Raw genomic sequence first — 26,425 nt, forward strand, 5'->3', positions numbered from 1 at the left:
CCAGGAGGAAGGATTATCGCCAACAATACAACGCAGAGCAGCTTCAAGGTCTTGGTTGGTTCTCTCCGTCTGACCATTGGTTTGGGGATGATATCCTGACGATAAACTCACTGAAGCTCCCAAGGCACCACAAAAACTTTTCCAGACATGTGAAACAAACTGAGGCCCGCGATCAGAAACAATATCCTGAGGAATACCATGGATTCTAAAAACATGCTGGACCAAAAGATTGGCAGTTTCAAGGGCAGATGGCAACTTTGGAATAGGAACAAAATGAGCCGACTTCGAAAACCGGTCAACTATGGTTAGAATAGCACTGTTACCCTTGGACAGTGGTAGACCAGTGACAAAGTCAACTGCAATGTGGGACCATGGCCGAGACGAGATGGGCAGAGGGCGCAATTGACCAGCTGGAGGTTGACTTGAGGACTTGTTTCGGGAACATGTAGTACATGCAGCCACGTATTGACGGACATCTGCCTCCATAGTTGACCACCAAAAGCGACGTCTTAACTGGCCAAGGGTCCGTCCTATACCGGGATGACAAGCAAGTTTAGAGTCATGTGCCCATTGCAATACTTGCGTTCGAACAGTTTGTGGCACAAAAAGCTTGTCCGGAGGTCCCAAGCCAGGATCAGGCTCAACCGTCTGAGCAGTTCGGACAGCGGACTCCACTTGCCAAACCAAGGCCCCTAGAACACAAGAGGTGGGCAGAACGGTTTCAACTGGACCGTTTGAATCCTCAGAAGCGAACTGGCGAGAAAGGGAATCAGGTTTAGTATTCTTGGAACCTGGTCGGTATGTCAAAGTGAAATTAAAGCGACCAAAAAACAGAGCCCAGCGAGCTTGGCGAGAATTAAGTCTTTTTGCAGACTGAATATAGGACAAGTTCTTATGGTCAGTCCATACAACAAAAGGTTGCTCGGATCCTTCTAACCAATGTCTCCATTCCTCCAAGGCCAACTTGACAGCCAATAGTTCCCCGTTTCCAACATCGTAGTTCTTTTCAGCAGGTGAGAGATGTCTGGAAAAGAAAGCACATGGATGAAATTTGCCATCTGTGTTAGAACTTTGTGAGAGAACTGCTCCCACCCCCACGTCGGAAGCATCAACTTCAACAATAAACTGTTTACTTGGATCTGGATGAACAAGAACAGGAGCTGAAGTAAAGCGATGCTTGAGGTCAGCAAAAGCAGCAGAAGCATCCGATGTCCAGGAAAATGGTATACGTGACGAAGTGAGTTTTGTAAGTGGAGCAGCAATGCAGCTATAACTCTTGATAAATCGTCGATAAAAATTTGCAAAACCCAAAAATCTTTGCAACTGCTTACGAGTGGTCGGTTCAGGCCAATTTGAAACAGCTTCAATCTTGCTTGGATCTGCTTTAACCTGACCAGCTTGGATTATGTAACCCAGAAAGGGAACAGAAGGAGAGTGAAACTCGCACTTTTCGGCCTTGACAAACAACTTGTTTTCTAGGAGGCGCTGCAGGACCTGACTCACATGGCTCTGATGCTCCTCCTGACTTTGAGAAAACACAAGAATATCATCAAGATAGACGAAAACAAAACGGTTAAGAAAATCTCTGAGGACGTCATTGATTAGAGCCTGAAACACCGCTGGAGCATTGGTTAATCCAAAAGGCATGACTAGATATTCGAAATGGCCCAAAGGAGTGTTAAACGCTGTCTTCCATTCATCTCCTTCTCTGATTCTCACCAAATGATAGGCATTCCGCAAGTCAAGTTTGGTAAAGATGGTCGCACCCTGGAGAGGTTCAAAAGCTGAAGAAATCAGAGGAAGTGGATACTTGTTCTTTATCGTAATGTTGTTCAAACCACGATAATCAATACAAGGTCTCAGAGTTTTATCTTTCTTGTCCACAAAAAAGAATCCAGCACCAACAGGAGAGGACGACGGACGTATAATACCTGCGGTAAGTGAATCTTTAATGTAGGTTTCCATTGATTCTCTTTCAGGTCGGGAGAGGTTGTACAGACGTCCAGTGGGAAGCGGAGAACCAGGTAAGAGGTCGATGGGGCAATCATAAGGACGATGTGGAGGCAGACTGAGCGCCTTCTCCTTACTGAAAACTGCAGCCAATCCGTGGTACTCTGTGGGAACATTAGACAAATCAGGAGGTTTAGTCTTCAACAGCTTTGCTCCCTCTGCTGGTGGCATGGCAGAATGAAGACAAGCAGCATGGCAAAATGTACTCCAACTTACAAGTTTGCTTGAAGACCAATCGATAACAGGGTTGTGCTTTTGAAGCCACGGAAAACCCAAAACCAGCGGACATTGAGGAGAATCAAACACATAAAAACGTATAGATTCATGATGGTTGCCAGAGAGAACAAGATCTATGGTTTCAGTCTGATGACTAACATAGGCCAAAAGTTTACCATTAAGGGCACTCACCCGGGTCACCTGCGGTAATGGTTCAGTGGCAATTCCAGCTTGATGGATCAGACTTGAGTCAAGGAAGCTCTGCTCTGCTCCTGAATCTATCAGCGCTTGAAGTGGAAGGGACTGTTGCTGGTAGTTGAGAAGAGCCGGAATCAAGAGTCGTGGGAGTTGTGTTTCAGATTTGGGAAGCTCGCTCACCAGTACTCCCACTCCTACTGATGAGCTGGACCTTTTGGGCGAACAGGGCAGTTTCGCAGGAAATGACCCAACTCCCCACAATAAATGCATTCTCCTGCCGAAATCCTCCTTTGACGTTCAGCTGCATCCAAACGAGTACGGCCCACCTGCATGGGTTCCTCTTGCATGGGTATTGGAGTTGGATGCAACGGTGGAGAGACACCGTCAAAAACTCTGATAGGTGGCGGCACAGACCTTGGGGGCAGACGTTGGGTCCTGGACTCTCTCTCCCGTCTTTCTCTCATACGATTGTCTAAGCGTATACACAAAGAGATTAAAGTGTCCAAGGAAGAGCATTCATCCCGCACAGCCAGCTCATCCTTCATAGAATCTGAGAGGCCATTCAAAAACACCCCCATTAAGGCTTGGTCATCCCATTCTGATTCAGCAGCCAAAATCCTGAATTCAACAGCGTAATCTGCAACACTTCGTGGGCCCTGACGAAGATTAAGCAGTCTCTTAGCAGCATCTGCAGCCACATTCGGATGGGAGAACACCTTCTTGAATTCATTCACAAAATCAGCATAGGATGTAGAACTTCCCTCTTCCCCGGTAAGAAAGGCCTCGGCCCAGTCAAGAGCTCTTCCTCTTAATAGCCCAGTCATGTACGATACCTTTGCGCAGTCAGAAGAGAAAACCCTGCGTTGACGATCAAACACCGGACAGCATTGAAGCAAAAACCCTTTACATTTTCCCAAATCTCCGTTAAAGGGCTCAGGGGTCGGAACTGGGGACTCACTAGCCATAGAAGCAGCATGGCTGACATTAAAGACTGGCTCAGCAGGTGTGACAACTGAAGGAGGGGATAAATGCTTAGCAATACTTTCAACGAGTAGGCCAATCTGGCTCACCTGGGTGGCTAATTCCTGTTGACTTCCCATTAATTGATTAAGTGACTGGTTGTGCTGTCCAAGGAGGTTCCCGTGGCTGGAAATGGCTTGGAAAACAGAATCCGGGTCGTTTGGGTCCATGTTGGCCAGATCGTACTGTCACGGCTCAACAAGAATGAAGACCCAAATTGCAGATGCGATGGCCGGAAAAAGGTAAGTATTTATTTTTACAAAAGAATGTGCAGATGGGGGGTTCTTCTTGGAGTCTTTGGCTGGGGCTGGAGTTCGGCAGGGCTGAGGCTGGAGCTGAGTTGGACGCAGGAGCTGAAGCAAAAAAAGGTAAGGTAAGTATTACAAAATATCACCAAAAACTAAGCCTAAGTCGGTACAATGTTCACCGCGTAGGAAGACTGACAATCTGGCAGAGGTGTTGAGGAGAAGCCAGTCTTTATACAGCTGATGACGAGTAGATTGGAGACAGGTGTGTGAGCCAGCCCTGGAGCAGGAGGAGGAGCCACGACCACACCCAGCCAGATTCCAAATAAGGGGGAGAGGAATAGGAGACCGGCACAGGAAAACAGCCTGGAGTAGACTCTGACACTTTGACACTAATATGTGTTGCTTTAACGACACCTTAAGCATCTGAACAGTGGTTTCCTTCTATAAAACAGAAGCGCACTAGCAAAATAACTGTCTTTCTCATGTGTGCTGTGATTACAGGCGCCGCCGGATGCTATCCGGATACGGGCTTGGGGTTAGCATTTTTAGCATGCTTGTCAGCGGCTTTTTTAGGTCTATTACCTGTCTGCTTCCTTGAGCCTCCTCCTCCACCATGGGGAATGGTTCTCTTACTACGAGAACCATTGCTAACCAAAACCTGTTCTAGTCTAGATCTTCTCCTACTCTCTTTGCCATGCTAGTCTCTCTCTCGTCTGAGATCAGGGTATATCAAAACAAGGAGCCACGGTTACTACTTCTGCCTGTGATCGCATCCAAATAGCACTGCTGCCACCTGCTGACTCAATGACATGTCTACAAGTAAGATCTTTAAGTTGGAAAAGGCTTTACTGCACCTGTCCACCCTGAAAAACCTCATTGGCTGTCAATAGGTTGAGTTATTTAAAGTGTTGCTTGATATTTTTATGCGTTTTGAAGCCACTGTTTTGCTGTGCAGTTGTTAATTGCTGAATCAATGAAGCAGTAGAGCCAGTTACTGACACATTATAGGACCACACCAGTACACTCACCGTCTGGGTAGGGATCCCTGCTGTGCCAGGGGTTCTGTCTCCTCTCCACATTCACCCTGTGTGTTCCAAATGGCTTCTACAAACTGAACTGCTGCAGCAGGTGATAAGACACAGTCGCACTTAACATTGTACAGTTTGGACTAGATCAAACTGTTTAAATACCAAAGACTAGCAGCCAGGAGTAAGGCTGAACAGGCCGAAAGAAGAAATGAAAGCAAGCATTAATAAGCTAAACTAAAAAAGTATGGACATGTTATGTAATCGTGAGCATAGTGCACCATACAACTGATTTTTAAACACATTGAACGCTGTCTTCTCTCGCCTCAGTCTGTTGCATTCAGGTGCAGCAGATCCATGACGGTGCAGCAGATTCGCCGTGATAGTGCCCCCTTAGTAGAAAATGTAATTCGATTTTAGTCTAGTTTTAGTCAAAAAAATATCTTCAATTTTAGTCTAGTTTTAGTCGACTAAATTGCAAGTAGTTTTAGTCGACTATATTCAAGACGAATTTAGTCGACTTTGCATTGATAATATTAATTATAATCATATTTAATCTTGTTCCTCTGCTTCATGGAGCTGCTCCACATGAATAAAGGTCAGAGCTGATCCTTTGGCAGAGAATTTACATGATCTGAGGCTCTTTCAGACGCTCAATAGAGGTTTGGATGATTTTAGTCTCTCCTTTTCATTTTTATTTAGTCTTATTTTAGTCGACTAAAATATCTGGACATTTTAGTCATAGTTTTAGTCTCATGAAAAACGTTTAATTTTAGTCCAATTTTAGTCGTCAAAAATATCACTTTGACTAAAATTAAGAGTAAATATTTTAGTCGACGAAATTAACACTGCTTTGCTGGTGCAGCAGTATTATTGTATGTTTTACAATTGTATTGTTTGGGGTTAGGGTAATTAGGGAACATAAGTAACAAGCAATTCATATGCTGTTCGAATTCATGTTATTTTATCATTCAACAGAAACATCTGTTTCATCCCACCTTTGCTCTGCCCGATCCCGTCAGATATCGGACGCTATGCAGGTCCTGGGCCTGGTTGGTCCTTGGATAGGAGACCGTTTGGGAACTCAAGGAAGCCTGGGTGATTGTGAGTGGTTGGTTGTGGTCAGCTTCTGTCAGTCTAGGGCAGCTGTAGTAGCTACCGTAGTAGCTTTCCACAACCAAGTATGTAGGAGAATGAATAATGCGTCTTTGAGTGTCCAGAAAAGCACTATATTTAAAAAAAGCAAATGCATTATCTACAATTTCCAAATTTGATCATAAGAAATTGCATTGATTTTCAATGGAAAAAAATGTAATTAACTTACTCACTCCTCACGTGCGTTGAGTAGATCAACGTAGATCAATGTGATCATTGTCAAGCTGACTGTCTAGACATGATGTGCCAGCAGAGGGCGCACTATTACGGTGGATCTGTTGCACCTCCAAGCCTATAGCTTTTCAATTAAAATCAATATTTTATTTGATCCCGAGGGGCAATTTGTGTGCTGCCAGTAGAAACATACAGAAACACAATCATACAGATTGGAAAGAATAAAAAGACAAATAATAATAATTAAGACAGTACTAAAAAACAAATGTAAACAAGTGTGAAGATTACATATAATTAATATAATATATAATTTTTTCAAGATAGCACAGCTATTACTTCGGCTCAGTCCTCTCTCACTTTTGTTTGTTTCAATTATTTCTAAAAATTTCTTTTAAAGAAGGCAAGACATTGTGCAATTGTGCATATGAGAAGCGTACTTTTGTGGCACTTTTATTTGGATACCTTCTGTTTTCTGCACTTTTGGAACCTGCACCGGGGAACCCCTACAGCAACAAATGAGGTCCCATGGATTATACCAGGGAGCAGCTCTTCAGACCTCACAACTCTGCTCTCTTGCATGCGGAGAAGCCGGTGATCCGAGAGGAAACGCAGAGGCTACAGGTGTGGACATACGAAGCGGAGAAGATCTTTTCTGTCCGCTATAATCATGGGGAACTTTCACTCCATCTCTAATCTCTAAGAGCGACGACCTTGCTGCGCTAACTGGCCATCAGAGGGGTTATCGGGAGTGCGGAATCATGTGCTTTACTGAGACGTGGTTAAATGGGTAAATACCGGACTCTGTGGTTTCTCTGGACGGATTTAAGCTGACGCGCAGACCAGTGTGTGGCGGAGAGTGGAAAAAAGAAAGGTGGGGGAGTCGCAGTGTTTGTGAAAGAACAGATCTGCACCAGGGACTTGGAGATGGCCTGACCCACTGCATCACCCACTGACTGGGCGACAGTTGGGCAGATGGTAGAGCGGGTCATCTCATGATCGGAAGATCGGGGGTTCGAATCCCGCCTCCTGCAGGTCAGATAGAGTTGTGTCTCCCAATGCCTATGTGTGAGTGGTTAGTGGAGGGACCATTGGCGCAGATGTGAGCAGCCTTGCTTCTGTCAGTCTACCCCAGGGGAAACAGTGGCTACAACTGCATCTTTCCACCATCAGCATGGAATGAAAGAACCCCCCTCACTTTTATGTGAAGCGCTTTGGGTGTGACTTGTGTCATATGAAAAGCGCTATACAAATAAGATTCCCTTCCCATCACTGACTACATAAACGTCTGTGTGGAAAATGCTGTGCCGACCACGGTATTTCTCCAACAACCACCCCTGGGTGACCCCTTAACTTAAAACCCCAGAAGAAAAGGGCTTTCAAGTCAGGTAGAGTGGAGCAGAGGAGAGACCTGCACGAGCTCCAGTGGAGGATCAGGAGGGCCAAGAAGGAATATGGCAACGTGTAGAGAGGTCTAAAAAACATCTTCGGATTTGGAAGATGTTTGGAGTGCCAGAGGGACAGCTGATGGGGACCAGCGGATGAATTCAATGAACATTTCAACCGCTTTGATTCTCCCCCCACTCCCTCTGCCCCCCTTCCTGCTCCCTCCTCTTCGCACGTCTCTAGCCCAGGGGACACTGCCCCCCTCCCCCGACCACCTTCACCTGCACCCATGTCTCCAGCCCCCACCACACAGACTCCCTCCAGCACCTGCCCGCCTCGCCGGGAGGGTCATGTTCTATGACTTCTCCGTGGGACGTGTCAAACCAAAGGAGAAAGAGAGAGAGAGAGAGAGACAGCAGACCACTCACGCCGCATTTAAAGGACATCAGCGGCGTTTTAATCAGCTGTCTGACGTGGATTTTTAAGCAAAAGTACCGAAAATTGGTATCGAAAGATTGTTTATTTTTCGATACCACTTGGTACCGACGTGTTTCGGCCGGTACCACGTAGGTACCGTTTAACGGTACCCAGCCCTATTCTCCAGTGCTTTTAACACCATCAGGCCGGCGCTGCTGCGGGGGAGGCTGGAGGACGCGGGAGTGGATGAACATCTCACTGCATGGACCATCGACTACCTCACGGACCGACCACAGTATGTGCGGCTGCGCATCTACACATCGGACTTCACATACAACACGGACAGTTGTCATCTCCAGAAGTTCTCCGACGACTCCGCCATCGTGGGCTGTGTGTCTGAGGGGAACGACCTGGAGAACCGGTCAGTCATCATAGACTTTGTGGACTGGTGTGAGCGCAACCACCTGTGCGCTGAACATCCAGGGGGAGGACATTGAGGAGGTGGACGGTTTCAAGCACCTGGGTGTTCACCTCAATAATAAACTGGACTGGTCCCACAACACCAACGCCCTGTACAAGAAGGTCAAAGTCGCCTCCACCTTCTGAGGAGACTGAGGTCGTTCGGAGTGAGCAGGCCTCTGCTCAGGACTTTTTATGACTCTGTGGTGGCCTCTGCTCTCCACTACGCTGCAATGTGCTGGGCCCCGGGCAGCACAGAGCAGGACAAGAACAGACTGAACAAGCTGGTCAGGAGGGCCAGCTCCGTCCTGGGCTGCCCCCTGGACTCTGTGGAGGAGGTGAGGGACAGGAGGGTGTTAGCCAAGCTCACCTCCATCATGGACAACACCTCCCACCCACTGCACGGGACTGTAGAGGAGCTGCAGTGGGTGGGAGTGGAAGACTGAGGCACCCTCAGTGCATGAAGAAGCGCTACAACAAGTTCCTATGGTGTTATTGCGCCTTACACCATAGAAACCTTAGAAAATCGACATGTTTTCATTTGTGTAACTATACTTGGATTGTATAACTGCTCACGTAACCGTATTTAAAAACAGTAAACATAGAAGAGCTTGGTCACTTCTCACTTCACCCCCGTTTGGCCCCATAGAGGGGAGGAGGAGAGGCTGAATGCTAACAACATGTGGTGTTTTTGTGTGACTGAGCACACGCGTAAAGATCAGACAGGTACACATCAACTCGTCTAAGCTCAGGTAAGAACATATCTCAGTATGGAAAAACGGTGACCTATTCCTTTAAACAAACATAAAATAAATAAAGTATTAAAAAAATAATGTGTTGTGACAAAAGGCATAGTTTACGGTCCTTGAACTGCCTTGCCTTTTAGTGGACTAAAGAGTGGAGAGATGTACTACATATAGAGAAAACATGTACCTTCTATTTCAAGAGGAAAGCAATGATCTATATGAAAATCCTTCTCTGTCTTCCTTCTTCAAAAAATATATGTTAAAAAAAGTGAATATCTGCTGAATTGAGATCTTCAGACGACAGGAGGCATGAGTATGTGTCTCAGTTGGATAAATTGATATATGTATGACGGCTCACTCTCATGACTTGTGATTGGTTGATGTATCAACTCACCCACAAAAAAAAACGCACCCGGGGAACATAGGACCCGAGAAACAACCACCTTCCACACCCAGCCTTTTTACTGTGAAGAAGCCATGGACTGGCAAAATAAAGTGACTTTTATATTAATAATGTTTTTGCCAGTTTTGATGAGCTTTGTCACAAGTACTCTCTTCCAAAAAAATCATCTCTTTAGATATTTTCAAATTCGTAACTCTATTCAATCAAATACTGTCCTTTCCTTCTATTTACCCTTGCACCACTGTAGATAAACTGTTAACATGTAACATGGATAACATGTAATAACAAATGTCATTTCTATGAAATGTCCAAATAATTTTGATTACAATAAAATACTTAATATATTGACTTTATTTCCATGAAATTACATCATAGAATGATGGGTGTATACAACATTTCCATGAAATTACTCCTGACTTACATAACTACAAGAAGCAAGGTATACATGGCAAGGCAAGTTTATTTGTAGAGCACAATTCATACACAGCAAATAGGATCAATAAAAACATCAACAAAAATGAATCAATTACAGTAAAATGCAAGAGTGCGGATCATGATCATGTGAAAATGGGAAATATGCATGAATAAAGTAAATAAAACCACCGTCTACATAAAGCATCCCTTTAACAACGATCACACACTGAGCCGGGCTGGTTTATTACTCACACTTCATGTACAACTGGCCGTAGCCGATTGCTTAGCACCCGGTGCTAACTAGCTTCTTAGCAGCTCTAACATCCAGCTCCAATAATGGATCTTGTGGAATTAAGTAATATACACTAAAAACGTCAATAAAGCCGTAACCACATAATGCAGCCTTGAAGATTATCACACACTGGGTCGGGATTGAGACATTTGTGGTTAATTGCCATTGTCCACCGGCATCGCCCTTTTATCAAGTGGGGAGACCATAGGGGGACCCCCATGGGACATGGCAGAGGCAAAGAGGGACGAGTTTGCCCCAAACTAGCAGTTGTTTTTCAGGCATGATACGATTCCAAGATACGTCTCGGCCAGATCAAGCTCCACAGTTCAGACGCATCAGACAGGAAAGAGAACGGCAACAACATCCGGATTTTCAAAGTAAAATAGGGCTGACGTCTATGATCACGGATCTTAAAAACTCGTAATTCCGAGTTTAAATCTCGAAATTCCGAGTTTTAAAAGTCATAATTTCGAGATTTAAACTCGTAATTTCCAGATTTAAATTCGTAGTAGGAGTTTAAAAGTCGTAATTTCGAGATTTAAACTTGAAATTTTGTGTTTTAAACACAGAATTATGACTTTAAATCTTGTTGGGCTTTTATTTTTTAACATGGCGGAAACGGGCTTCCATAAGAGACAGATCAGATCCACATCAGGCACCGTTTTATTTCAGATAAATGTTTCTAAACACACTGCGCTGTTCGACAAAGGGGAAGCACTCCATACGTCAAAGACCTGTTACATAGTGTGAGCGCTCACTCTGTCACTAAAAATGTACCAAAACGGTTCCAAAAATGGCTAATGCAGAGTGAGCGCTCACCATAATGACTAAGTAAGTGTTAGTAAGAGCTTGCTTCGCTTTAAGATAACGGCTGCATTTGCGCTGAAGCTGCTCATGAGTTTAGGCTTTTTTAGACCCACTGCAGATCATTTATTGATATCTGGAGAGAAAAAGTACCTATAAAAAGCACACACAAAAAAGTTTTTCAATACTGCCCCCACCGGAGCTTTTCGGTCGGTACCAAGTACTGTTTAATGGTACCTAGCCTGAGTTATTACTCAGAGAGAAAGCAGAAACAGCATGAAGTGAACTTTGCAGTCCTGATTCCCGTTTGTTACATAAAAACTAGTAAAAATGCTTCATGGTTTTGTTTCCATGAAATAGAGGTGAAACAGTCAAAAGTTCATTTTGCAGCCCTGATTCTTTAGTAAATTACTTAGATTATATAACACATGTTATACAAGGGTATTTCTGTAGAAATAAGTTCAAATACTAGCTTACGTTGTAAGGTGGTTGTTACCCTGTTGTCACAATAAGTGAATGTCATGGAAATTACAAAGAAATTACACAGCCATTACCACTTTGTAGCTAGAATTATGGGAAATACTCTAATTTAACAGAAATTAAATAGTAACTGCATGTAAATTAGTAGTCCCTTTGGTTACCACTGTTAAGACCAACGCTATTAACAATAATTATACACAAAATTATACACAAATTCAATATTCACTCAGAGTGAAATGTAAAAGAAATTATGTGGTAATTATCCATGAATACCTTTCTTCTGTAATACAGTAGTAATTTTATGGAAATGTTGTATACACATTTTATGAAGTAATTTCATGGAAATACGAGGGAAATAAAATAAATATTAAATATTACTTATAAATATAAGTATTTTATTTATTTATTTATGTTATTTCTTATCTTATCTTCCAGTAATTACCTTTTGGTCACCATAGTAGGGGGAGGGGAAAAAAAAGAAAACATGTTTAGTTGTCTTTGTTTAGTTGTAACCTATTGTTTTGAAAAATACAGGCTCTACCTTCTGCTTAGCGGCGCTATCACCAACGCTGCGACAACCCTGGCAGCTCTTCGGGCTTTTCCCAAACTAATTCCCAGCGCACACATATTCCATAGTAGCTTGGGGCACTTTTGGTTAAAGACACTCACAGGGCAACAGGGTTGGAGATGCCAGCAGTTTGGTCATGTAGCCCAGATGCCTTCAGTTATACTGCAATTGTGTCGGTGACAAATAAATTGAACATACAGTTTTAATACCGCACATTTTTATTGGGTGTGTTTGTTGATGTTGGGGCCAGACCTTCAAATCCTGGTCCTCTCCAGTCCTCGCCAGTTTATTGATTGACTGCGGAAGAATTCCGCAGTCAATTATTGGTTTTCATGTTCTTTATTATTATTCCTCTTCCATCTTTTTCCCGATTTTCACCAGCTTTCAGCACTTTCATGCTTTGTGCAATTTATGCAAGTTATGCATCAAAACGTTCCGCATGTTGAGGAGAAGGTGCTATTACTTTTGGGACTTCTGCAACTTACGGTTTTTCCGCAATCGGCCAAAATGTCGGCGATTTTTCCCATTGACTTATAATTGGGCTGCCACAAATCCATGCTTTTCTGCACTTTTTTCTGCATTTTCTGCAATTTCTGCACTTTGTGCATGTTCAGCTTCTGTCAGTTGTTTTTATATGGGAGTTTGAAATGTTTGCATTGGTGTGTATGTGGACCTGGCCCATTAGTGTGTATGGGGGGAATCCAGCCAATGGGGAGACTCCAGGACTTTCAGCCATTTGTGCAGCATTGAAGCACTGAGGCCATTTCAACAGTTTGACCAGTTTATGGAATTTAAAAAGTTTATGCAATATTAATAATTTATGCAAAGTAACCACTTTATGGGATTTAACCAGTTAATGCATTTTAAAGCGTTTATGCAACTGACGAGTTTATGCCATTTAGGACTTTTGAATTTTAAAGTGTTTATGCAATTTACACAATTTATGCAAATTAAGCCATTTATGCATTTTACCACTTTATGCAAAACAGATTATTTAAACAGTTTATGCAATTTGAACAGTTTATGCAATAAACGGTAAAGGGGCGACAGTGGCACAGATGGTAGAGCGGGTCATCTCGTGATCGGAAGGTCGGGGGTTCGAATCCCACCTCCTGAAAGTGCACATTGTCGTTGTGTCCTTGGGCAAGACACTTCACCCACATTGCCCCCAGTGTCTGCGTACATTGGTGTATGAATGAGAGTGTGAATGGGTGAGTAGATGTAAAGCACTTTGAGTGCCTAATGTAGGTGGAAAAGCGCTATATAAGTTGAGACCATTTACCATATACCAATACTAATAATTTAAAAATTAACCACTTTATGGGATTGAACCAGTTTATGCATTTCAAACCGTTTATGCAACTTAAGAGTTTATGCCATTTAGGATTTATGAATTTTAAAGAGCTTATGCAATTTACATAATTTATGCAAATGAACCCATTCATGCATTTTACCACTTTATGCAGTTTATTCACCTTATTCAGGACGTTCGCGTGGGCACCGCCATGAATTGTGCCCGCCCCTTTTCTTCTATGTGTTAACATGGGACTGGAGAAGTCCACATAAAATCAGTCACTACACGAAAACAAAGCCGTTTTTCGGCCGCGCAGAGAAACGCTGCAGTGTCGACATGTCGGTGCAAATGAACATTGAACATTTTACACAAATCAATCGACTAAACATCAGATTTGAGCGGAGAATGTTTTCCCTCGTTCTCTGTTTAAATGAACGGGCTTCGCGCTCGACCGGAAGTGTCAGGAAAACGGAAGTGCCGAGACAACGCAAAAAGAGGCAAAAGTGGGCGGGGCGGAATAAGGTGAATACAGTTTATGCAACATGACATTTTATGCATTTTACAAGTTTATGCAAATTAGATTATGCAAATTATGCAATTTGAACAGTTTATGCAATTTCTGCATTCGCTTCCCGCAATTCCGCAGTCAATCGCACTGGCGCAGCCATTGCATTTCTAGTTATTTACCTTATGCTTATTTATGTTTATTCATATCTGTTGAATTTGATTTTTTTCTTTGGATATCTCTGTAAAACCTTTATGTTGGAGGCTGCGATTTGACCCCGGGGGGGGGCAGTACCGGTGATGATTGTCGAAAGCTCGACAAGTTTGCTCCCTGGCTCGCCTCAGATCTCTCCTCAGACACAAGACTAAAGCTCCTCTCAAAGAGCCATTCTCACACAGTCACATGAACCGGACGTTCAGCAGAGATTGCACTAGATCAGGAGTAGACAACGTCAGGCCCGGGGGCCAAATCCAGCCCTCCAGCACAGAACCTCTGGCCCCTAAGAAGAATTTGAGAAATATAATTTAGCAAATAAGAGATCAAATACTCTAAAAGTTGAGAGTATTTGTGAGTATTTATGTGAAAAATACAATATGTTATACGATATATGACATTGGCTTGTCATTATAGCCTACCGGTGGGTCCTGAACCCAAACCACTTGACAACCACTGATGAACAATTTTGGAATTTGCAGAAATTGTAGTACTTTGGGCTACACTGGTGAGGTTGTAAAATGGAGAAAAGATTAAACACATGATGTTTACAGCCCTCAGTGCAGTGCGTCGCAGAGGTGCAGTTGTCAGTCAAACCTCCCCGGCCCCTGAGCAACACTAGAGCGAAGAGAGAGACGCTGGATCACACTGCGGCTGCGCCCCTCCTCCCGCTCTGGATTAGGACCAAAAACCACCGCGACTCCTCGAGTTCAGCCTCGTCACATGAGCCGAGCGTATGCATGTACGTGTTCGCTGTGTGTGTGTGCGTGTGTGTGTGCGTGTATGCACCTGCCGGAGTGCCCTGGAGCCGTGCACGGACTGACGGACATCAAGCCGCCTCTGCGCAGCCTCCGCGGAGTAGGCCCGTGCCCAGAGCGGACCGGTCATTGTGCAGCAGCGGCTGGAGCATCACCCAGAGCCCGGCGATGATGACCCCGTGGTAGCGGCTCGGCGGTGTCCTCAGCCCCCTCCCGAACCACCAGAACCGTACCCCAGCGGCGCTGCAGCGGCGCGGCGCTATTGTGGAGGCTGGGAGCTGCTGCACGCAGCGCTCTGCGCGCTATTCTGGAGCACGGTGTCGGAATGACGCTGGAGCCACGGCTGTGAGTCTTTTGTTGTTGTAGCGGTGCACCGCGGCGCTAAGGGTCACTGTTCATGTATTTGGGCTTTCTTTTGTCATGCTGGAAGGTGAGAGGTAACGGAGCGCGCAGCTCACGTGTTGAAACCATGCTAAATACGTGTGTTTGTGCCCGAGGAGCTGTGATGTGTCGGGTAGGCGTCTGAGGATGGCTGCTGCCTGCCTGCAGCCGTGATCCCCTCATCTCTAACTTTGTCCTAGCAGCGGTGTGCGGATGTTGAGGGCTGGATGATGCGCAGGTCTGGTCGGGAGCCGTGCGTTTGGACTGGGTTTGTCCAGGCCTGGTGCTCCTCCAGGCACCAGCATTAGGCATTAGGCAAAACCCAGAACATGACTTATAAGAACCGTTTTATTCTATTCATATTATTTTAGTTCATTTACTCTCCATGGCCCCAGTGGTGGTTTTAACATGTGCCATGAAGTTTGACCTTTATTTAACCAGGAAACTCCCACTGAGATTAAGAATAAAGAATCTCTTTTTCAGGGAGCTCCTAGCCCTAGAGGGGAACATATTGTAAATGTTAGTGGTAGGGAAAACCTAGAGGAACCCTACGCAGACACGGGGAGAACATGCACACTTTACTCAGAAAGGCCCCGTACAGGTGGGAATCAAACCCGGAACCTTCAGACTGTGCAGCAGGAGTGCTAACCGCTGTGCCACCGTGCTGATGTGATGATAAAAGGTGAAACAGGTGCACAATTTACTTAAAGCCACACTGTGGAAGATTGCTGTTTCTTTGTGTTACAAGAGCGTCTAAATTGTTGTAAACTCCAAACAGTTATAGGCTGCTCGGGCTTAGGGTATCAGAAGCACGCAAAGCCTCATAGAAAGTTATTTTTATATGGAAAAAAAATGGGAGAGGATTTAAACCTAAAGCCCTAACTCCCTAACCTCTGGGGAAAACAACACTGAGCGGTGACAACAAGCCTTTTATTCATTCGGGTTGCAAGCGCTGATTATCAGGTTTGTTTGTGTCTGCTTTGCTTTAGCGACAAAAGCCAGACATGATGTGACGACATCCACATCATGTCTGTGAGATTTTCCCCCTTCATCTAAACTTTGAACTTTGAAAACATCATTGTTTGTTTCCTCTTTCATATTTTTTAAATGGATTAAAAAAAAACAGCCTTTGGGTCCGAGAAACCTTTTGATGGCATACTATAGGTCATAGCTTAAATTTGTACATAAACATACTGTTAAAAAGACATTTCAAATCAATGTTGCCCTTATTAAGATTTCATTATGCTGGTTAAAAACTTTCCAAACTTCGACATGCTGATTTGCACAAGAATCACCTAAGGATTGTTTTACCTTCCATATTACCTACAGTTTACCCCAGGCCCTTAGGTAATTCTAATCCCGTACGAATAGGGTTTATTTGGCTCGAGCCTAAAGCTCAGTAGTTGACATAATGTGCTGAAAATGGTCCCCCAAAAGTTGCTTAAGTGCGAACAAGACCAGAACATGTGGCTGAGGGAGGCCTCCGTCCGTTTACATCTGGTGCACAGTGGGCTAATCTCAGGGTACATGGAAGACAGTCTGGACTTGGAAATATGTGCCCTGTGTACCATTTTAAATTGGATTAACCTGTGGCGAGCACAGAAAGAGGAATCGTGGACTAGTTTGAGTGCACCAGCCCAAGCATCTTCGGTCATACTGATGCCCAAATCCTCTTCCCAAGCTTTTTTAAATTTGTCCATCAAGGGGCTTTTAAGTTCTAGCATAGTATTATATAACCAAGAAATGAGTCCTTTGGTTGGCTTTAATGACAGAATTTCGGCAAGTGCAGCTGTTTGTGGAGTAATTGCAGAATTAGACAGATATGGCTTAAGGAAATGTCTAATCTGAAGATAACAGAAAAAATCAGATTGTAAAAGGTTAAATTTATCTCTCAATTCTGAAAAAGATGCAATGATGCCGTCTTTGAGCAAATGTTTAAAATGAGTGATACCCTCCTGATGCCATCTCTGATAGCCAATGTCCATTGTAGAAAGTTTAAAAAGTTGATTTAACATAGGACTCCAAAGCGAAAAGCCACCAAGACCAAACTGTTTCCTAAATTGACCCCAGATTTTCAGAGTATGTTTAACCAAAGGATTATTAAATTGACTAATGGAGGGTAAAGGTAGGGCAGAGCCCACACTAGCCAGAAGAGAAAAGCTGTTTGAAGAATACTCCAGTGCAACCCAGTCAGGACGCTCAGGCTGTTCGTAATAGAAGGACCAATGAACTAGACATCTCAGATGGGCTGCCCAATAATAAAAAACGAAAGTTTGGCAAAGCAAGACCAACAGTAGACTTCTGGAGATAAGTTTTACTCAAGCGTGGTCGCTTGCCTTGCCATAAGTAGGAAGATATTATTGAGTCAAGATGTTAAAAGAAAGAGCAAGGAAGAAAAATTGGCAGTGTTTGAAAAAAAAATACAGAAATTTTGGCAGAATAACCATTTTAACAGAATTCACACGGCCAACTAAAGATAATGATAAGGGTGACCATTGTGATGTCAGTTGCCTGCTCTGATCCAAGAGAACAGCAAAGTTTTCTCCAAAGAGTCACATTTTAAGATTTAATGCATTGAATGCACTGAATTAAATGTAACATTGCACAGAGACTAGTGTAACCGTGCTTGCAAGCTGAATTGTCTCCACTCTGGCACGGTGTGTTAATGTGCATGAAGACCATGTGTGTTCAGCTAAATGCACTGTCCACATCAGGTAAATTTGCTCTACTTATTGGGTGAGTGTGACTTTTTGTATCTGGTGGAAACTTGATTACACATGTGTTCTGAAGTTGGTGAATCCTAATTTGGCTTTCTTAGGATTTGTTCTTAGAGAAAAACGTTTTCAGCTTTTAAGAAGTGAAGAGTTAAGAATGTGTTGTGAACTGTCGTGAATGAGGCCCGTTGATCGTACTGATTTTCATCAAAACGACTTCCCTACAATGTTAATACGTTTCCGTATGGAAAATCATTGCAAGCAATTGTGGATTTAAAGGCCCTATCCCTGATTTGTTTTAAATGGTTGTGGTCCAAACTCATGCATAACATTCCTAATACATTTCTCACATCAGAAATCTTCACACGGGTTTAACACATTTTGCAACTTTTTTCACCATAATGTCAACAACCGCTTCTAGTACACCAAAAATAAAAAAGTAAAAAATTAGATACACAGCACAAATAACAAATATATTTTTTCCCCTCACTATTGTCAGCTTGTTCTTCAAATCAACCTATCAGTAAATCAATAGTGTATAAAAGAAGTAAAATGTGTGAACTTCAGAGGGAAGCCTCTTCGCTGTATGGACACTTCTCATTTCCATTATCAGCTCCACACAAGTCCAGCACCATTCTGTTTGTGCAGTGACACAGTTCTAGCTATGGGTCATGTGCACGCTCACATGCACACGCATACACAGATCTGTCCATGCCCCTGTTCTGATTTTGGAGCAGTGGGCAGCTCATCACTATAGAAACCAGAGTTTACAGTGGGCTGTGAAGACCGCACCACTGTAACTAGTCATGGAATGAAACTCAATCAATTTGGAAAATATTCAAAAGAAAACACCTTATTATGGCTAAAGATGTTTCTCACATTGACAATTAGGAATGTAATGATACAATCTGCTTTTTTTGTGGGTGGTTTATGGTCATTGCTAATATTGTGTCTGTTGTTAATCATTCAAAACAAACATAAAACCCTGGCCCAAAGAGAAACACAGGAGTACACAGGTGTGACTGGTTTCAGTCGAGTGCACCGTCATAGTTCTATAATTCTTTGTGTGCAGGATGGTGACCCCCTGACCCCCCAGCATGTTGAAGACAGAAGCCTCGGGGGAGCGGACCCTCCGCAGTGCCTCCCCTCACCGTAATGCCTACCGCACTGAGTTCCAAGCACTGAAGAAAGCTTTCGACCAGCCGCGCACCGATGGAGAGTCCAAACCCAAGGAGCCCAGGCAACCCCGGGGCCGACAGTACGGGGCCCATGTCAGCCGCATCAAGGACATGTTCATGCAGATGGGCTCTGAGAACACAGGAGCCAAGGCAAGGGTCTGTGATGAAACTTCCCCACAAAAACTAGCAAAGCCAACAAACTTCATCAACAAGAGCGATGGGTCTGTGGTCAGGCTGCAGCACTCCACCTCTGCAGAGCGGATCGGAGCGGCTGGACACAAGTTCTGTGAGACTAGGAGATTGTTCGAACAGCAGTCCAGAGACCAGTCTCAGTCCCCAGTGTTCTCCTACGGGCGGGACAAGCGAGGGTCTCACGAGAACCTTGACGATTGGAGAGGGATACGGTCCAACCGGGGAAGCCAGGACTCTCTGGACTCCCTGTGCTCCAGGACAGACGCCTCCTCGCCCACTGTCAGCCAGCTTAGTGCAGTCTTTGAGAACCACGCCCAGGCATCCTACCGCGGGCATGGCAGGAGGGTATTATACTCCCCTGATGGCTTTCAGAGGCCTGGGGACCTCAGTGAGGATGACTCCCGCCTCTCCCCTGTGCGCGGGACGAATCGAAGGGGACTAGGTGGAAAGTTCCCACCATCACAGTCCGCAGAAGTTCTCCTCAGTCACAGTCCTCCTGCAGAGGCCTCTCAGGACATTCATGCCAAAGACAAACCAGGCCACGCTGACAGTCCAAAGCATCTCTTTGGAGCTAGCACTAACGGGGTGCAGGTCAATGGTTCTTATGATGAAGACCATAAACAGAGTGAGGGCTCTGAAACAGTAAAACTTTTGGAAGAACCCTCCAAATTCGACAAGGAGAGTGACAAAGCCATCAGCCCTGAGCCCAGCCTCACCTCACAGGGCGACGCAGCTGGAGCTAAGGAGGAGCAAGAGGATGAGGAATACTGCGGCCCAGCGCGAGTCATCTATACGGCAGATGGGGACGCCTGTTATCAGGGCTGGGGCGAGAGCTGCACTGATCCAGAGGACGACCTGTACGGGGAGGATCAGGACTTTGTCTATGATCCGGGATCTGAGCTGGTGGAGATCCCTGGACTTCCCTCAGAGACCTCAGAGGACATACCCTCTAAGAGGAAGATCAGCTTCAGCACCGCTCCCATCACAGTAAGTCTGAATAGGCTTTATCCCATATACAGCTAACACACTGCTAACCACCGGGAGAAACAGACTTAGCTAAGACACTGCTAACCACCGGGAGAAACAGACTTAGCTAACACACTGCTAACCACCGGGAGAAACAGACTTAGCTAACACATTGCTAACCACCGGGAGAAACAGACTTAGCTAACACACTGCTAACCACCGGGAGAAACAGACTTAGCTAACACACTGCTAACCACCGGGAGAAACAGACTTAGCTAACACACTGCTAAGCACCGGGAGAAACAGACTTAGCTAACACACTGCTAACCACCGGGAGAAACAGACTTAGCTAACACACTGCTAACCACCGGGAGAAACAGACTTAGCTAACACACTGCTAACCACCGGGAGAAACAGACACAGCTAACACACTGCTAACCACCGGGAGAAACAGACTTAGCTAACACACTGCTAACCACCGGGAGAAACAGACTCAGCTAACACACTGCTAACCACCGGGAGAAACAGACTTAGCTAACACACTGCTAACCACCGGGAGAAACAGACTTAGCTAACACACTGCTAACCACCGGGAGAAACAGACACAGCTAACACACTGCTAACCACTGGGAGAAACAGACTTAGCTAACACACTGCTAACCACCGGGAGAAACAGACACAGCTAACACACTGCTAACCACCGGGAGAAACAGACTTAGCTAACACACTGCTAACCACCGGGAGAAACAGACTTAGCTAACACACTGCTAACCACCGGGAGAAACAGACACAGCTAACACACTGCTAACCACTGGGAGAAACAGACTTAGCTAACACACTGCTAACCACCGGGAGAAACAGACACAGCTAACACACTGCTAACCACCGGGAGAAACAGACTTAGCTAACACACTGCTAACCACCGGGAGAAACAGACTTAGCTAACACACTGCTAACCACCGGGAGAAACAGACTTAGCTAACACCTCGCTAACCACCGGGAGAAACAGACTCAGCTAACACACTGCTAACCACCGGGAGAAACAGACTTAGCTAACACACTGCTAACCCCCGGGAGAAACAGACTTAGCTAACACACTGCTAACCACCGGGAGAAACAGACTTAGCTAACACACTGCTAACCACCGGGAGAAACAGACACAGCTAACACACTGCTAACCACCGGGAGAAACAGACTTAGCTAACACACTGCTAACCACCGGGAGAAACAGACTCAGCTAACACACTGCTAACCACCGGGAGAAACAGACTTAGCTAACACACTGCTAACCACCGGGAGAAACAGACTTAGCTAACACACTGCTAACCACCGGGAGAAACAGACACAGCTAACACACTGCTAACCACTGGGAGAAACAGACTTAGCTAACACACTGCTAACCACCGGGAGAAACAGACACAGCTAACACACTGCTAACCACCGGGAGAAACAGACTTAGCTAACACACTGCTAACCACCGGGAGAAACAGACTTAGCTAACACACTGCTAACCACCGGGAGAAACAGACACAGCTAACACACTGCTAACCACTGGGAGAAACAGACTTAGCTAACACACTGCTAACCACCGGGAGAAACAGACACAGCTAACACACTGCTAACCACCGGGAGAAACAGACTTAGCTAACACACTGCTAACCACCGGGAGAAACAGACTTAGCTAACACACTGCTAACCACCGGGAGAAACAGACTTAGCTAACACCTCGCTAACCACCGGGAGAAACAGACTCAGCTAACACACTGCTAACCACTGGGAGAAACAGACTTAGCTAACACACTGCTAACCACTGGGAGAAACAGACACAGCTAACTAGGCCTGTGCAATTAATTGAAATTCAATTATGATTTTGATTATTACACTAAACGATTAGTATTGTTTTGGATGCCCTCCCGCTTGTTCATCCGATCAGCGCAGAAAGTTCATACAGCGCGGTTTGTTTGTGTGAGCGCATCTGATCCGCTGAACTACAAGCACTGCGTGATGGAACAGTTGTATATGTAATGTGTATGTATATGTACATCTTTATAAGTAGGGTTGGGTACCGAACCTTACTTATAAAGCACCTTTTAAAGCACCGATAAGGGTACCGTTAAAGTACCGGATCGATAAGGAGTATCGATAAGTGTAGTAGTATTGATAAATCTTTAACGATACCCATCCCTATTTATAAGTAGCTCTTGTGTTCGGTGTTATAATGGTCATAGCAGGTGTGTTCGGTGTTATATTGGTCATAGCTGGTGTGTTCAGTGTTATAATGGTCATAGCTGGTGTGTTCAGTGTTATAATGGTCATAGCTGGTGTGTTCAGTGTTATAATGGTCATAGCTGGTGTGTTCAGTGTTATAATGGTCATAGCTGGCTGTGTTCAGTGTTATAATGGTCATAGCTGGTGTGTTCAGTGTTATAATGGTCATAGCTGGTGTGTTCAGTGTTATAATGGTCATAGCTGGTGTGTTCAGTGTTATAATGGTCATAGCTGGCTGTGTGCTCCTATATCAGGACTTTTATAGTAGATGCAGCACAGACATGAGCCTGCTGTGTGTAACGTCAGTGTAGACATTGATTATCAGCAAATAGACTTGATAAAGAACATACTCAAGTACATTCAACTGATGAGAATGGTTTGATTGTATTTGGCTGGTGCTGACAGTGACATTAGGTTTAGTTTTCTGTTGAGTGTCTGCATTGATAATCCGGGCAGAGCTTTTGCTGCAAAATGGTACCTCCATTTAGTTCATCTTAGGAATGAAACAGTGTAGCCTGTACTGTTCTGTACTGTACATGAAATCATTGTAGTCTGCAATACTGGCTGCAATTCGGGCGTTCTGCTCTCCCAAAATTTAATCCGATGGGCGGGGGAGCGACTGAAGTTTGCGGTGCATTATGGGTGACCAATAGTCTTCGCAAGTTCCGGTTCTGCTGGAGCGTTTTCGCCAATGGCCGCTGGCTGCCCTGCTTTTTGACCACAAACGTGGGGGCCGCCATTGCTCCGCCGTTGCTGCAGTACCTCCATATCGCCGCTAGGCCCCCATTGAAAAGCATTGGACTTTAGACACGTTAAAAAATACTTCAAAGCCTGGTTTCAATTGTTTCAACACTAGACAAGGCTAGATATTCCTCCTGAGATAACGCTGGGTTAATAACAATATATGAAACCAGGCTGGTTTTCGTCATATGAATTTTTGAAATCTAGTACTTAATGAGGCTCGGACCGTTAGCATTGGAGCAGTGCGAGCTACACGTCACGCAAGGGCCGAGTCTACGGTGAAAATCCCGCCTGTATGTCCTTTTTAGGAACATTCTACGTCAGAGCTGGGGAGGGGGAGTCTGTAAATCCGCCATGAATTGCCCCACGGCCGTGGTCATTCTGGTAAACGGGGAGGAGTGAGCATAAGACGTCCATTTTTTTTTACAGTCTATGGTTTTCGCTCGCTCTGCTGGCTTCATCTTCTGCTAAGAGAGGAATACAATTCTGTAGCAGATATTTTACGATGCAGACTTCAACTGTTCCGACTCCCTACATTTGGGGCTCGTACCTCCCGCCTCCCCTCCTGCCTTCAGCGGACACTTTTAGCCATGCACTGCCCCGCTGTACAGTCTCCTGCCCGGCTCGGAGCCTCGAAGGCTGGGCCGGATAACTAACCGTTGCCCCAGAGGTCTGTGAGCTGTCCCTGGGAGACTATAGTAAAAAGCAGCCATTTCATAAGCACTGACAGCCTCTGATTATCTCTCTGCCCAATACAACTTTATCGAGTCTGTGTTTTCAACGTGAGAACATCAGCCATGTCAAAAAATAAGTCCGTAGCCGAGCTGCTAACCGCTCGCCCGGAGCTAACTAGCTCCTTAGCAGCGCATAGATCCGGTGAAAACAAGTATTATGCAATAATAACATAAATACAGCCGGTAACTATATAAAGCAGCCTTTGAGATGATCACACACTGAGCCGGGCTTGATGTATTTGTGGTTTATTGCGGACTTTTCATCAACAATGAGCTGTAGGCGATTGTAACAAGCTAACGGGGCTAACTTGGAATAACCATTGTCCACTGGCACAAATAATAGTCCTTTATTCGGACATATGGGCTGGATATGTGCTTAAATACTGCGGAGATCCTTGTGCAGATCGTGTGTATAGCCATAGTTGAAGATCTTTCATCATCACATTCTTCCCTCTCAGCTGAACTTCATTCACATCGTCACCGTCTTTCACTCGCACACAGACGTTTTTGTTCGCTCTGCTCGCTCTCATCTTCTTCTAAATCTTCATAAACACCATCCGCTCGTTCAACTAGCAACAACAATTCCTCCTTTCGTTTCCCCACACTCCAAATACCCTTTCTCTTCAACCTTCCACGCAATTCAGGCACTGTCAGTCGCTTGTCAGCCATATTCGCCATTACATTAAATCAACCGGAAGTGAAATAGGCAACGACAGATGTTTTTTTTTATCGCTCCCCCCGCCCATCGGGTGGAATTTTGGGAGAGCAGAACGCCCGAATTGTTGCCCTCTCTGCTAACAACTTTTTTTTTAGTCGTCCTTTCTTTTTAGGGTTTAGATAAATATTAATGCTATAACTGAAATATATTAATCATTTCCAAATAATGGAATTCTGAGGGAGTCTTCTATGGCCATCAAAAGGTCTACAAATATTAGGCTACATAAACAGTTTGCGCTTCACATTAGGAGTGACTGTTTTAGAACAAAGCACGCAGAAAGACGCTACATAAATGCGTAGCTAATTGGCGGATGATGAAACACATTCATATGCGCGAAAATGCGCATATTAATGTGGCAGGTCGTTAACACATCATTCCCTTGCCCAGTAGAGGTGAGACAGTCTGTTTATGACATAATTCAAACTATTGTCAGGTAGATAACATAATAAGTCAACAACGGAAAACGTAGCAGGTTAGATTACTGTAACGACAGCTGCAGTACATCCAGAACGCTGCTGCTCGAGTCCTGACAAGAACCAGGAAATACGACCATATTAGTCCAGTGCTCCGGTCTCTGCACTGGCTTCCTGTCACTCAGAGAATAGACTTTAAAACCGCTCTGCTTGTTACAAGTCTTTTCAAGGTTTAGCACCAAAGTCCATCTCTGACATGTTACAGCCGTATGAACCATCTCATGAGGGGCCTTGAAAACTTCAGGGAGGGGCCTCCTGGTGGTTCCCAGAGTCAATAATAAATATGGTGAGGCTGCGTTTCAGTTTCATGCAGCTAAAATCTGGAACAGTCTTCACGAGGATGTGAGACAGGCCTCAACTCTGACAATGTTCAAATCCAGGCTGAAAACAGTTCTTTTTGCCCGAGCATATGACTGAATGTATTTTATCTGCACTCCTGCCTTTTACTGTAATTGATTAACAGAGGTTAGGTAACTTTGTGTGAACGAGCAAGAAAAATAGTGCTCAAGACAGAGCGAGTAAAAACAAGACTTAAAAAATAGTGTCAAGACAGAGTGAAATAGTGCTCAAGACAGAGCGAGTCAAAACAAGACTTAAAAATACATATAACTGAAAGTATTTTATCTACACTCTTGCCTCTTACTGTAATTGATTAATTCTATGTTGATGTTTTTATTGATTGTATTTGTATTGTATTTTTTTCTTATATTTATGCAACTGTGAAGCACTTTGAATTCCCTTGTGTATGAATTGTGCTCTACAAATAAACTTGCCTTGCCTATTAGCTTTACTGACTCACCAGGCCAGCAGTCTTCATGAGGCAGAGCTCCAAACAAAACAAAAAGTCCGACTTCTCTTCATCAAAGGTCAGGGAAGATGTTTAACTCGTGGCCCTTTTAGCTTGTACTCTCTCACATACATGTACAACAGCCTGGGGACCATGGCCTAAAGTTTCGAATGGATTTGGGGAACAATCACAGACGACGGAGGGACGGCAAGACGATGACGAGCTATTCGACATACGGAAGCTTTTAGTTTGTTTACGAATAAAACTTTTTTCTTTTTTTAAAAGTGTATTTACAGATCCAACATGACAGCAGCGACTCCATATTTTAATCAAGCTTTAGACCGTGTTCTAAAAAAGTTAAGCTCCAAAGTTTACCGCGTCATCTGATACGATTGGCTGTGCCAGGGTTGCCAGGTCCGCGGTTAAACCGGGAATTGGGCGTTTTTTAAAGCCATTCCGCGGGTGAAAAAAACTGTCCGCGGTTTTTTGCC

General features: G+C 44.6%; 1 protein-coding gene across 3 annotated transcripts in view; it reads left to right on the forward strand.

Moving 5' to 3' along the window:
- Positions 1 to 15,028: 15,028 nt before the first annotated feature.
- The window catches only part of ppp1r9a (protein phosphatase 1, regulatory subunit 9A), a 67,559-nt gene continuing 56,162 nt past the window's right edge, over positions 15,029 to 26,425 (forward strand). For all 3 annotated transcript variants that reach the window (XM_079570535.1, XM_079570537.1, XM_079570536.1), the window contains exons 1-2: positions 15,029 to 15,127; positions 18,950 to 20,234. In XM_079570535.1, the coding sequence (XP_079426661.1) occupies positions 18,975 to 20,234 (1,260 nt within the window). In that variant the 5' untranslated portion in view covers positions 15,029 to 15,127; positions 18,950 to 18,974. The remainder of the gene's footprint in view (positions 15,128 to 18,949; positions 20,235 to 26,425) is intronic.

This window comes from Gobius niger (assembly GCF_951799975.1).
Source record: "Gobius niger genome assembly, chromosome: 14".
In the NCBI taxonomy this organism is placed as follows: Eukaryota; Metazoa; Chordata; class Actinopteri; order Gobiiformes; family Gobiidae; genus Gobius; species Gobius niger.